Below are 15,318 nucleotides of genomic sequence, written 5' to 3' on the forward strand. Positions count from 1 at the left end.
AGGAATTGTGCTCTTCCTCTGGCCTTCTTGCAGGTGTGCTGCCATGAGCTATGCTCAGTTTGGTTAAGTACATTATCCAAACTCAATGTATGCCTCCAGGAAAAACTCACAAACTATAAACCCAAGAATACACCTTGGTTCTAGCTTGTGGTTTACCAGAAGCAAGACATTCTGTCAGCCAAATTCTGGACACAATACGAAGCCAAACAACGAGTCTAAAGAATTTACAGGATTTCACTGTTCACTTCTGAGTCCAGTTCAAGGTGTTTCAGATCCAAGTACCTGAAGGATCTCCTCTCCCTATCAAAGCCTGCCTGTACTTTGAGATCTTCTGGGGAGGCTCTTTTCCACACTCCACTACTGAAGGAAGCTTGTCAAGCAGTGGAATGAGACAGCCTTATCTATAGTGATACCCCAATTACAGAATGCCCTACACTCACAAACATGCCAGACACACAGAAATTGCCTTCATTCCAACACTATGGTTAAAGCTTCTTTGTTTGCCCAGGAATTGTAAGCTGATATTGTTTAACCTGCAATTACATTTTTAGCTGTTTCTTTTCAACGGTGTGTTTTATTGTTGGACATTTTATGATTTTATTTATGTTCTGCAACCCACTTTGGTATCTGTATAGATGAAGGATATGCTACAACTATTCTAAATAAAATAAAACAAACTGCTTGTGGCATCTCTGAAGCCAGCTGTGGCCACAGCAGTGAGCCCCAAACCTTCCTTTAGCGGGTCTAAGTTGGGGGAGCAAGCTCACACAGCTGGCCCATTGGTTTCCCTGTTCAAAATGTGCCTCCACATACACCATTTATGTGCAGGACAGGAAGCACTCACCTGGCATAGCAGAAATCTTCAACATGCTGAATGGTTTGGTCTGCCTTGTTCAGAGGAATACCTTCTTCGTTTTCAAGGATCAGTTCTTCCCAGCAGGTATTTCCCTCACAGGGGTCAGCCGTTTTCTTTCAAGAATATGCAAAAAAGAACAGAAGTATTTCATTAAACTTTTTAAAAAAATGAGTAAATGATGTTTTGTGTTAAATGTTTTGTGTTAAATGATGTGTTAAATGTTAAGAAGTTGGAGAAATAAATATTTAATTCACTTTCTTTAGCAGTGTGAGGAGCAGGGATTATACCAGACCCCTTCCATACACTGAATTTTTCCAGTCTATGTATCCTGCAGGTGTGTGCTTATGAAATGAGAGTTCGAAGTAAACAGATCTGGAAGGTTCCTATGTTCATACTGTAGTTTAAAAAAGAAGCTGCAGAGGACTGTAAATGAGATTCTGAGCAGCAATAGAATCTTAACACCAAAATGTTTATTGAAATATCTGAAAGGCACAATAAACAAGGAAAACTTGGAAGTTGCAACAGCAATGATTACTGCAGCCAGACTAGTCACAGCAAGAAATTGGAAATCAGATATAGCAGGTGACACTTTGCAAGGATATAAAAACATATGGGATATAGCATGGTTGATAAAACCTACATATTCTAAAATAGATATTGAATGATTTTTTTTCTGAAGTTTTTAACCAAAAAGCTGAATATTTAGCACGATACAAAATCACTACTGCTTACCTGGTTCTCTTTTATCCAAGACAATAATCCAGAGAAACTAAAACTTGCCCAGTTTCCTCCATAGTATTGTCTTCTATTGTGGAGATGGGGGAGGGGAAGGGGGAGAGAAAATTAAAAAAGAATAGCTAATGAAGTAAGCTTTCATTTTTGCAAAGATTCTATTGCAATTATTTAAACATAATTTACAAACTACTTAGTATTTTTTAAAAAACCTCTTTGCAGTGAACAACAGAAAAAAATGAATATCATTAAAGCAAATATACAATGCAGAGTCAGTAAAAGTAGTAGTATAAAAGCACATAAAAACAGGAAATAAACACAGGGTCTAATCTTATGGTTCACAGGCAAAATGAAGTGAGTAAGTTCTGCTACCGAAACGGCTTCCATGTGTATACAGGAACAGAAGAGGTTAAAAGAAAAGCAAAAACACACCATAGCAATCCCAAATAAGCAAAGTTTACAGTTTCTACTTAATATACATGTAACATTGGTAGAATTTTGGGCTGGATGTTTTTTGAGTGTGGGGGTGACTTTTTGTTTCTGCTTTTAATAAAACCCATACACTCTGAAAATGCATTTGCATTTTTCCACCTTAAAAATGATACCCCCCCCCCAAAAAAAGAGAGTCAATTGTAGAACAAAAGAATAAGATATGATATTCCTAGCACTTCTGTGCATAGCCACTGTCAAGTGCCTCTGCATCATTCAAGAACAGCAGCACCATCAAAGGCTGCTCTTTAGTTGAGAAAATAGAAGGGCCATGTTTTCTTCTAACTCTTAATTTAGTTTCTGTCATTAGCATATGCCTAATCTGTAGAAGGCTGAAAGCCCCTGGTCATCTGGAGGGAAAGGGCCACTACAGAAAAACATGGGCACTGTGGCTTCTAAATTTTCAACAGAGCCTCTTGAAGCAACTCAGACTAGGTTGGCTACAAACAGCTTTTTTTGTCCCCATTTAACAATAAAAACACAGGTTGCACAAAGAAATGTTGAGTTATATGACCTGATAAAAGGATTAAGTGTGCATCAAATTAAGTGTGCATTTGTGTGCTGTGCAAAATGTACTCAGCTTGCCACAGAGAAGCACAAGGAGTTACAGAGGGCACTAAAGGGTTACCCCAATCCAAGCTCACGGGAAATCCCACTTAGCATATGCATGCACATATTTAAAGTACATTTAATGCACATGGCTTCCCCCCAAAATCATGGGAACTATCATTTAAGGGAGCTGAGAACTGTGGCTCTGTGAAGGGTAAACCACAGTTCCCTGGATTATTTGGGGAAAGAGAGGATGGAAGCATGCAAGCCCAAATCTTGTGCATGCTTGCTTTTATAATGTGAACCATGGATTAGTGTTACATCTGAAGCACGCTTCTGTCTGACAGAGACAGGAGACCTTCATAACTGTGTGGTCAAAAGAACTGTGTCACTTATGCAAATTTAACAGTAGACTTGCAAGAGGGGGCAAGAACAGTTCTTTTGTAAATGTCAATTAGGAAAGTTACACCTCTCGATGCTGTAATAGTCCTGAAAAAACAAATCAAGGCTGCTAATGCCTGAGAAGAAGTTGCTGCTTTATGATTTCTCCAGAGAGCGGCCTGCATTTGTCTCTCCCGTTTGATCTCTGGAGTGTGTGTGCATGTCTCCTGTCACCTTAATAAGCTGTCTCTTGTTACCGACTCAGTCAAATTGATTTTAAGGCAAGATTGTAAAAGGACTTCTGGGCCTAATCCTAAATTTTAACTAATCACTTGGCTGAAGCACTTATTAGATAGGGATATAGGGAGCCTGTAGCCCTTCTGCTGTTGTTGGACTACAGTTCCCATCAGTCCTGGTCATAGGCCATGCTGGCTGATGGGATTTGGAGTTCAACAAGATCTGAAGGGCAGATGATTGCCATCTCATCCCAAAATGGTATGAGGGCTAGTCAGCTTCTTTGTACACCTCATACTTTAAACTTTTCGTATCACTGAAAAAAAGAAACAATTAATTACTAACGTTTGATCGTTTTCATACATCAGCAGCAGAACAGGGTCAGCCTTAGTGTAAAAACAACCTGTTGGACCAGACCAATGGTCCAACAGTCTGTGGCCACTGAGGAAAAGATCAGGTGCTTCTGGCAAGCTCATCACCAACCTCCTCAGCTTTTCCATACACACACACGAGGGAAGAGGAAATTCAAGGCCAAATGGAGGTTCCATGTAGCTGTCATAGTCAACAGATGCTGGTAAATACTAGGAAGACAGATCTATCCAACCCCCTCTCCCCTTTAATGCCATCTAAGTTAATGTGGCAGTGAAGTAAGAATAAATGTGTGCCCAAAAAGCCATTTTGTGATTGCTTCTACTCAAAAAGGGCAAGATCAGAAATTTGGAACAGGATGAGCTTTTCTAGTATTTGGTCTACATGACCAACATATGGCTTTTGCCATGTAGATCAGGATGATCATACATCAGAGCTGATTTTATGGATTATCCCTGCCCAACAAATGAGAAAATAAAGTTTGAGCCTCCCACAAAGATAACTAGGTAGATTTGCATGGCATGGTGGCTATTCGGGTAAACACCCTCATATGTTACAACCGGTACACTACCACAACAATGAATCAAAAATAAAAATATTAAAAAGAGGGACTTTCCTTCCAAGAATGAGGGATAAATTTGGCTTGGAACTATTCTGTTATATCTAGTATTTCACTAAGGCAACTATACTGAGGTTTCGGTAATACCCAAACTTACTTTTATGTCAAATGGTTTAACTGATTAAAAAAGCAAAGCGAGACAGCTGCCTATTCCTGCATTGCAGGGAATTTGGACTAGAAGATCCTAAGGGTCCCTTCCAACTCCAGAATCCTATGATTCTATGAATGTAACAAGTAACCTGACTAGAGAGCAGTGAAGGGAAGCGGGGAGGACCTATCTATTCCCACCTGCCCCCAGTTTTCCAACTAAAATTAGGTAAGTGTATAAAGGGTTGGAGCCAAAGCAATTTTTACTTTGTGGTTACAAACCTTTGTGCACTTAGCTGGGAGCAAGCTCCACTAAACAAAGCGTGCAATATTTTGCAGACTGCTATGTAAATTTCATAAATATGCCAAACAGGACAATTTTATATGCCAACTAAGGTATGAAGAAACCATTTTATGTTGTCAAAGCAGTAATAAGTTTAAGTTTGATAAGAAAGAAAGTGTTGCATATGTTTATATTTTCCCCAAAATCTCCAGCGCCCCCACAAAAAGAACTAGGAAGAAATCCCCCACCCTAAGCTTCAAATTTTCTGGAGGTTTTACATCCCTAGTTCAACAGCTTATTTCTTTGTACTGTGACAAAATGATTAGACTCATAAACCAAATTTTACTGTCAGACACGAAATAGACAACCTGAAGAAATATGCTGCCTTCCCTTTGCTTTGGTTATTCCACCAATGCATCCAGAATTTACGAACAAGAGCAAAGTCCCCTAAAACAAGAACATTTGGGGGAGGGGGAGGGGAGGGGAGGAGGGAGGTCACTAGGAAGAAAGATCTTCATGCATAAACAAATCGCTTTCACAACTGCATTCAATTCTCAACTTTCACAACTTCAAATTTAAAGTCAATGCCAAGTCTCACGTTCCGAATTGCAAATTACTTTTCTAAATCACTTAGCATCTATCCTTGAAATTTCACACGTCAACAGCTCATTAATATCTACAGTAAATGTAGCTCTCTGAAAAAGAACCACATTTTTTTTTCAAAAACATTTTATTGAGACGGATAGCTAGCACCCAGAAATAGAGCCCCCTTCAATTACAATTTGGCAGAAGCTAACTTTGGTTTTAAAACATGACTACCAGAATTTATGGCCAGGCTGCAATGGCAGTGACTATTTTGAATAAGATTAGCTGTTCTTGATGGGGGATGCTTGGACAGTGTTTATAAATCAACAGAGGTGCTACTCAGTGGTTTATAATGGTCCACTTCAGACCATCTACCATCATCACATAAGCGGTATATTATGATAAACGCAAAACAGTGGCAGGAGATTAAAAGTAATAAGATCCACCCAGGGTAATGAATCCAGGCAGCACTGGCACACAAAGTACTTCAAAAGTTTCATTTGACTCACAGCTTCTCGCTGCCCCCCTCCCATTATGCTTTCTATCTAACTCCTATCAGAAAGGAGAGATTTAAAGTTTACACAGCATAGCGAGGATCAGATTTACAAGTGGGACCGATATTCCATTCCTCCTTCTCGTATGCCATAACACCCAAGAATATTGTTTAGGATTTATGGATTTAAATTTTGAGGAGCAAATCCAACTGGTAGTTTTCATCTTTTATTTCTCCAAATTTTAGTTTTATTTATTGATGGAGGCCTATCCCTGTCTTGCAAACGCTCTTAGAAGCAACAGGTAGCTGTCCAGCCAGTATAAATGAAAGTGGGAAATGTGTTTTATGCAATTTGATCTGGAAGGACTCAAAACGCATAGCTACTGTAACGGGAGGGGGAAACATCCCATTGTAAGCTGCATTTTAATAGAAGATGAGAATTATTAGATACGTTTTACTTACTCAAAGTGTTCAGACAGTGCTTTAGACAGCTGACAATTCTTAATACATTTTTCCAAGTCCATTTCTCATTTACCAGGAGATTGGAAAACCACTTGTTCTGGATAGGGTTGCACTCCCTCTGAAGCAGCAAGAGTGTAGCTTGGGGGGTGGGTACTCCTGGATAAATCTTTGTCATTAGAGGCCCAAGTATCCTCTGTGGGTATGAGTGCATTTTACCAACTTAGCCTGGTTCACTAGCTGTGACCATTCCTGGACAGGGATAGCCTGATCATTGTAGTTCGTGTGGTGGTAACCTCAAAGTTGGATTGCTGCAATGCACTTTACATGGGGCTGCCCTTCGGCCTGGTTTGAAAGCTCCAGCTGGAGCAGAATGTAGCATATGGATTGCTGATGGGGGTATCTGGCAAACAACATGTGACACTATTGTTAAAGCATCTGCACTGGCTGCCCATCTACTACTCAGCCAGCTTCAAGTTCCTTGTATCAATTTACAAAGCCCTGAACAAGTTATGCCTGAATCCTTATATCCCAGCTCAATCAAGGGATACAGGTGGCGCTGTGCTCCAAACCACTGAGCCTCTTGGACTTGCTGATCAGAAGGTTGGCAGTTTGAATCTACGCGATGGGGTGAGCTCTCATTGCTCTGTCCCAGCTCCTGCCAACCTAGCAGTTTGAAAGCGCACCAGTGCAAGTAGATAAAAAGGTACAACTGAAGTGGGAAATGGTGTTTCCATGCACTCTGGTACTCATCACGGTCCTCCATGCACCAGTAGCGTTTTAGTCATGCTGGCCACATGACCCAGAAAGCTGTCTGTGGACAAACGCCAGCTGCCTCAGCCTGAAATGCAACCCCATAGTTGTCTTTGATTGGATTTAACCCTTATCCCAGCTCAATCACTGCAGGAGCATCACTGGTTGTTCACTGAGTTGTTGAGGCTCGATTGACAATAATAAAATGAACCTGTAGTGCCACTGGCCCAGTACTGTGAAATATTCTTCCAACAGGGATTCAACAGGCACCTTCTGTGCCACCTTTTAAACACCTACTGAAAACCTCTCTATTCCATCAAGCTTATGCAGGCAATTAAGCCATCGTATTTCCACAATAGTTAGCCGGTTTTTGACAGTAACCTTTCATAGTGTTTTTACTGTATGGCTTTATATGTACAATTGTTGTAAACCACTCTGATATTCTTTAGGAGTAACGGTATATAAATAGATTTATTCACTGAAAATACATGCACAGTTTTGAAATCAGAAGGCTATTTTAAGTGTATTCAAGAACATGTAAAATAGGGTTAGGTGCTGCCTAAGTCTGAGCCTCCCTACCAATCCTCTGCCAGTCCCAATTCAGAGAAGGGTGATATTCAGTTGTTATTCCCTCACAGGCTAATACCATGGCTAAGGAGAGATTTTCAGGCTCTCACACACTCTCCCGCAAATGTTCTCACTCCTGGAAGAGGTGAACAACTGACATATGAGAGTCCATGTTTTCCTACTTATTTATTTAAAGTATTTCTTATCCATCATTCATCACAAGGTCCCATACAACCAAGGAGATACTGAAAGGGGTGAGGGAATCTCACCCAAAAGCTCCGGTGTAAACTGCAGAAAAGGGGGATACTTAAACTCATTCCAGGGGAATGTGTCTCAGATAATATCATGTTGTTTAGTGACCACAACCAAAATAAATGTCCCTAAAGGTATCATACAACAGTTAATACAAGGTGAAACCACAATCTGATATGCGCAAGAAGACAAGCATTAAGTCCTACAACATGTAACAAAAGATGGCAATTAGTTAGAAGACTTACGAATCCACGTGGAGAACCCGCTGGCCACTTCTTGAACATGCGGCTGCTATGATAGATTCAGGCAAACCTGTAAGGGAGGGAGACATGGGGACCACTGTTATACCAGACCAGCTGAGAGCTGCCCGTTATGGCACATCCTCCCTACATTCAGAGGAAGGAATCATGAAGCTTTTAATGGGGGGGGGGTCCTAATATTTTAAAGTTCTCTTTTCCATCCCTGTTTACCTCTTTTCCCCCGCCTTTAGGCACACATTCCAGCCAGGCAAAAGCACTCAAGAAGAGCACAGAGCAGGAGTGGGGAAGGGTGCTGCATGGGGAAGTTGAGTCCCAAGGGCTATATAAAGCAGTCCAGAGGGCTGCATTTGGCCCCATGGCTCAAGGTTCCTCACCCTTGTTCTATGTGCACATAACAGGGTTGCTTTTGCTTCTGCACTGTAATGGAAAGCGACACCAAAGCTGTCTATCACGTAAGACCATAAAGAAGACCAAGCCGAAGCCTTGTAGATGAGCTTTACGCAAGTTCAGCAAAATGACTCCATAACAAGATCAGAAATCGGTATGAAACCAGGAAGCATTCTAATCTATTTCATATCTTCAGGTGCCCTTAAGGTAGAAATTCAGACTTTCAGCAACTTTTTAGTCATTTTTAAGGCCTACCTTTTTGACAGATAGTGGAAGATTTAATCTCAGCTGGCAAAAGGGAGGGGGGGAGTTATGAAGGTTCAATGCAAGTTCCCAACATCAATGGCTGTTTTGTTGTGATGGAACACCATTTTAACACTTGGGTTTTACCCCAGGGTGGGGAGGAGAAAAAGGATTGCTATGCTAGGAATAGATGAAAGTTTATTTTGCCTAGTAGACAATTCTGAAGGCATTGGGAGTTTCACACCACAGGCTAGGATCCTTTTTCCTTTAGCAGTGTTTCAAACTTACACAAGTGTCCCCAGTTCTATGAGCCAATTAGCATATTGATTTCCATTGAAGAAACACTATTTGGGCGAAGCTTCCAGCTACTTTCGTTGACACATTGCCGGTTTCTGGGAATGGTGCATTGCAACAGACAACGCCTGTAGTTTATGCTTGTTTGGCTACACGAGCTTTTCAAATACCTTTAAATCTTAAAGCAATGCATACCAAGATTTCAAAATCACCATCTGTAATCAAGTAACAACCACCTTGCATTTGCTACCTTTCATCCAGAAATCCCTATGAGCTATTTTACGGGTTTAATACAAAAGGCTTTTTGCTGTCAGATTTGAAAGTAATATTAATAAATTGTTAGCAGTTTATAATCTAGGAAATGAATGCTGGATGCAACTGTAAAGGAAAAGGAGGCAAAATTACCCTTTTCCAATTTGGGATGGGGCAACCTTCCAACTAAATTTGAGTTCGTCTAAAGAGCTTTGACTTAAAACATTACCAAGAAGCATTATAAATATTTAGCGATGAGCTTGGAAGTTGCAGATTCAAAGTTTGATCAAGAGGAAAAGAGCTAGTCATAATATCACTGGTATATTGTTTAAACAACTGATAACTCAGGCCTCAGATTGGTCTTATACATCACTCTACCAGGCTGTCCTAACCAAAATGGCAGCCAACACTGTATGACTCAAACATATGATCATGGTACTGAAAACAAAGTTTATTAAATGCCATGTGCTGATGCAGCAAGCTGCTCACCATGGACACGGCCTCTAGATGAACAGGAAAGGATTAAGAAAACAGTGAATGTGGAAAAGGGGCAAAGGGTGTTTTTCCACATAGTGGGTGGGCAAGAAGATGCTATGACTTTACTTAGCATGCCAGGTTCTCAACGTGCTGGGGCATGTCACCAGTGGTGGAAGCCCCAAGGGTGCTGAGTCCAGACACTCACAGTGAGCCTGCCAGCCAGGAGCATCTTGAGCCAGAGACACCTAAACTGGGATTCCCGGAAGAACCAGCTCCCTTTACACCAGAGGCCCCATGCACCCCAGTGCCTGCTTGCCAGCACAGACAATACAATGCAGGAGCTGACTGAGAGGCAAAGGAGTGCTAGGCTGGAGGACTGCTCATCAGGAAGGGGGTGGAGCCTCAGAGGAGCATAGAAGGTCTGCTTGGAGCTATCCAAGGTACTGCAACTCCAACCTGACCAAAAAACAACAACCAAAAAGCACCTGTTGTGGTCAGGGGTCACACTGACACCATACATCATCATCATTACTACTACTACAATTTATTACCCACCCTTCACCAGAAGATCCCAGGGCAGGTTACAACAATTAAAACACAGCATTAATATTAAAGCATAATATAACACTGTATGAACAAAAATAAGGTGGGTCCAAAAAATACACATCTCAAGTGTCAAAAGCCAGGGTGAACAGGTGTGTCTTCAGCATTCACTGAAAGCTGTATAATGAAAGAGACATATGCACCTGTGAGGGGAAGAAGCTCCACAGCTTAGGGGCTGCCACATAGAAGGCCCTTTCCCAGGTCACCACCCCTGAGCCTCTGAGGGCAGAGAAACTACCCTCTGCAGATCTTAGTGCCCAAGAGGATCTGTAGGGAAGAAGATGCTCTTTCAAGTATTTGGGACGTGAGTCATTTCGGGCTTTACACACTAATGTGAGCACTAACTAACAACCAGTTAAAGCTCTGTTACACCATGACTTCCCCAGAAAACTGTAGTTTGTTAAGTGTGCTGAGAGTTGTTAGGGGGCCCTCATAAAGCTACAATTTCCAACACTCTTAACAAACTGCAGTTCCTAAGACCTCAGCCCCTTTCCACCTGAGTACTCCTTGTCTTGTCACCCTAGCAATGTGGGGGCCACTGCACTAAACACTTTTCCTGACCCACAGAGCTGTAATGGGGTGCCCCTGTGCCAGGTTCAGTGCACACCAGGGCTGCCTCAGGGCATCAGATGTTGTTTTCACAGCCCAAAAGGCATTAAGCTGCAGCATCTCCCACAGTACAAAAGGTAGATTGAGAAAGGGATCCTGCAAACGGGTAGTATGCCAAACAGAAAAATGGTTTACACAATGGACCCCCCTTCCCCCCAAAAAGAAAACACTGACTGTGGCTCTTCAAGTGAGATATTCCTGCTAATTTTAGAGAACTGACTCCTTTGCTGCTCTAATATGATTTAGTTCAGTAAAATCCTAGTTCATCTAGTCCAACCCCCTACAGTGCAGGAATCTTTTGCCCAACGTGGGGCTCAAAATTAAACAGAGCACCTGGGATTGCACCTTTTTCCTTATAAATTCCTGCCCACAGCCATCCCTGGGTGGGCTCAAACCACCAACCTTAACAGCCAGGCACACTGAACCACTGCGCCACAGAGACATTTCTATTATTCTGTAACACAGGGTTGGCAAAACTGTGGCCCTCCAGATGTTGTTGGAATGCAACTCATATCCCCCCATATCATTGGTGCTGCTGGTGGGGGTTGAAGGGAGCTGGAACCTAGCAACATCTGAAGGGCCATAGCTTCCTCAACGCTTTTTTATAAAATCTTCCTGGTGAGCCCTACAACAAAGTGGCAAATCTTTTTCAGGCCTCCAGGATTAATGTGTCTCAATTCTAGCTCAGGGATGGGGAAGTTGTGGCTCTCCAGATGTTGCTGGACTCCCATCAGCCCCAGTCAGGATGGCCAGTGGCTGGGGCTGATGGGAGTTGTATTCCAGCAACAAATGAAGAGCCACAGATTTCCTTACCACTGCCAACCATCTCCACAGAGTTTTAGCTAACCTTGCATCACAAGCAAGCAGAGCTAGAACTTAAGCCAATAACCTGCTTCAGAAGCTCACAAATCTGTATGGCATTGAATAAAATAGCTGTATGACAATATGAAAAACAAGTTCACACCATCTAGTTTTGAAAGTTCCCCACCCTCCCTCCTGCGCCAGATGCTTAAATATTTGCTTGCGTAAAATGAAACCCACTTGCTTACAAAAATTTAAACTATGAAAACATTACAGCAGGAAATGCATTATGATGAAACTGAGGAAGATCATGCACCCAAATATTCAGTAGTAATCAAAACATTTAAGGTTGTGTATGTGTGACAGAAAGTGTGTGTGAGAGAGTGTGTGTGTTTTGCAGGGAGCTAAAACTGGCGCCCCCAATGTTTCACTTTGTACCTCATCTTTTGGTTAGTTTGCCACAATAGATTTTTAAAACTGTATTAGTATCTGGAATTGATTTTTCTTAACACTATACTTACATAAGATAAACATAAAATAAAGTACTACCACCACTCCCGGCATATCGAACAATAAATAATAGATTCCCCTGACAGGACTTTGATGACTGGGCAAAGCCCAAATGCTTTCAGCCAAAATCATATGGAGCCATAAATCACTCTTTATTTTATAGAATATTTCAAAATGGATCCCTGCTTTCTACCTTGAAAGTCATTTCATGTGTTATTTATAACTAGAGAAGACTAGAAAAAGAAAAGAGGGGGGAAATGCATGGAACCAGGAAATTTACAGTGACTCCTTTTTTTTTTTTTTTTTTTAAAGAATAACTTCTTTTTCAGAGAGAGAAAAAGAGGGGGGAATAGATTGACTCGGGCACAAAGAAAGAGAACCCAAACTCTTTCCAGAAGGTAATGTGTTTTATCTGATAACTTAACAGATTTGCGGTTTAGTTTTACTGGTTATAATGCTAGGACTCTTGTCCTCATTTCAAGCTGTGGTTCCTGTGCTGGAGAAGACGGTCAGATCAGGGTGAAGGGTAGGCGTAACCATGGATAACTGGGGATGGACCCAGAGGAACAGAGCTGGTCATATCATAGTCCCAGAAAATTAAGAAGTCATCAAGGGAGGAGGGCTCTGGGGAGGGATGCAGTGGGATGCCTTCTCCACACCCCGTTCTGTCTCCCTATCTTCTACCTTGGTGCTTCGTGCTCATCTTGTCAGCAGCTTCAAGGCCAGCTTCATCCCCGAATCTGGCTTTACCTCCAGAACTACCAGGGCCTGCCCCCAGCTTACTTTCCCAAGAGGAGCCTGCTGCCCCATCTTCTCCAGAAGTGTTGCTAATGCCTCTTCTGTCGTCTAGGTCATGGAGAAGCCAGAGTAGGCATGACCAGACAATGCAGGCTCAGCCTTCTCCAATGAGTGTTTGTTTGATTGCCCAGTCCAAGGAACAGCCTGATTTGCAGCACCAAGTTGTGCCTGCCCCATTCCTATATAATGGAATTGCAGGGGGCATGTCACTTACTGGATCAACATCTTAGCTTAACTGGCTTTGCATGGAACCTACTGTGTCTTCTAACTCTTGCTTCTTCTTCTTTTTTTACTATGTACCAATTTCAGCAATTAGGAATTTATATGCAGTATTCATATCCACAATCTGAGTTCAAGTTCTTCATTCAGTGAGAACCAGGACACGTGTTCCTCTTACACTACTTAAATTTCAGCAGTAACACAACAACGAATGCCATCACACATGCTGCCATTCTCTCACCCTTTCCGCATATTACCTCATGATTCACCATATGGTATGGTGAATACTATCCAAAGTTTCATGAGGGGGTTGTGTGATTTATTAATACCACAAGAAACAAACAATGCTAAAACCAAACAGGGAAAATACAGAATGAAGACAAGTCTTGCATTTTCAACCTACAGCCCTAGAGTTTAAAAGTTTTTCATTCTCAGAATCCAAACTTAGCTCCCCAATGAGTCCCATCAAACTCTACTTAAAAGGCTGCACTTAGGAATTATATATTTATGTCCCAAAGTCAACTAGTGTTGTGAGCTAGAACAAGAATGGGGAACCTCAAGTCTTAAGGTCCCAGTGCTGCCCCAGGCCACACACATACACTGAGCCACAACCTTCATGACCCCTGGCTTGCACTTTCCTTGAATTTTTCTGCCTGGCTACAATGCATCCTTAGATCAGAGGGGGGATATGTGAATTTGTAGAAACTAAGCTTCTGTACATAGGGAAATTTGCATTCATTGTTTTGCTTATTTTTGCCTCTGGGTCTGCCTACCCCCAGCACACAGCTCCTGAAAGGGAATGTGGCTCTCAGACTGAGAGAAAAGTTCCCTCTTCCTGAGCTACAATATCTGACAGTAGCATTCAATAGTGAAAAACACAAACACTTTCAAAAGCATGCAGCTGGAGCTAATCAGCCCACTGATCACAATATTACCTTGTATTTAAGCCATAGGCGACAAGGAACTGAGTGAAGGCAACTGTATGAAATTCCATATATAAGAGTGAAAGGGCTGGGAGGGAAGGGGCAGAACACTACCTCCTCCTCTGCAACAAACAAGAAACACAGAGGGCAGCCAGGAGGCAGAATTCTCCATCCATCGTCTGCCAGTCCCCAGCAAACTAGTGTATACATACAGTGGTACCTTGGTTCACAAACTTAATCCGTTCCGGAAATCCGTTCTTAAACCAAAGAGTTCTTAAACCAAGGCGTGCTTTCCCATAGCAGCGGGGGACTCAATTTACAAATGGAACACACACAACAAGAAGTGGAACATGTTCTTATTCCAAGGCAAAATTCACAAACCAAAACACCTACTTCCGGGTTTGAAGTGTTCTAAATCCAAGTTGTTCATAAACTAAGCTGTTCTTAAACCAAGGTACCACTGTATTTCGCAGGCTAGTTACTTCTGGCAGCTTAGTCACAAGTCTGTACTAATACAAGCATCCTTATTTAAACTGGAGTAACAAGAACTTTGGTGGTACCAATGTACCACCAAGGTAAAGAGGAGGGCCACATTTCCTGTCAGTGGTGGGTGGGGCAACATATCTGATTCTTATCTTTATACTATAGGCTACATTCCAACTACACAAAAGTCAGAGGCTTCTACATGTACATCTCTCCATATGTAAAGGAGGCATTCCCTGAGGAGAGTTCTGAGGGTTAGAGAGAAAGGCTTGGAGGTGCCAGACGGAGGCTTCTCATTGGCACTGTTTACTTTCTGCCAGGAGCCGAGGACTGGGTAGGAGGCAAAGCTCAACTGTGATGCTGCTATTAGTAAACAAAGTCCTAAATGACTTGGGGTTATATTTAATGTTCATCATACTCAGAGCAGACACACTGAAATTAATGAACAGGACTAACTTTGGTCCATTAATTTCAATGGGTTCACTCCAAGTAGAACTTAACTGGATACAACCAGTGCGACTGAAGCACCTGAGAAAACGCTGGTCTAATGCCAATGTTTTGTCCCAGAGATGAGGAACTTGTGGCCCTCCAGATGTTGCTGGACTACAACTCCCATCATCCTTGACCACTGGTCACAGAGGAACGTTTGGAAGGCTGCATTCACTTCCCTAGGCTAAAGTTCTCCACTGCTGACCTAGGCGAATGGTGGGCCCTCCCCCATAGAAATATTCGGGGAAAGCTAGAGCATCCC

At 42.1% G+C, this 15,318-nt stretch overlaps 1 protein-coding gene across 1 annotated transcript in view; it reads right to left on the minus strand.

The window, feature by feature from the left end:
• CHM (CHM Rab escort protein) overlaps nt 1-15,318 on the minus strand; it is a 69,527-nt gene that overhangs the window by 50,898 nt on the left and 3,311 nt on the right. Inside the window, exons 2-4 of the mRNA XM_083424225.1 lie at nt 7,954-8,020; nt 1,589-1,661; nt 845-969 (exon numbers count right to left, since the gene is read on the minus strand). Coding sequence (XP_083280351.1) covers nt 845-969; nt 1,589-1,661; nt 7,954-8,020 — 265 coding nt within the window. The remainder of the gene's footprint in view (nt 1-844; nt 970-1,588; nt 1,662-7,953; nt 8,021-15,318) is intronic.

Source organism: Podarcis tiliguerta (assembly GCF_965153285.1).
Source record: "Podarcis tiliguerta genome assembly, chromosome: Z".
Classification (NCBI taxonomy): domain Eukaryota; kingdom Metazoa; phylum Chordata; class Lepidosauria; order Squamata; family Lacertidae; genus Podarcis; species Podarcis tiliguerta.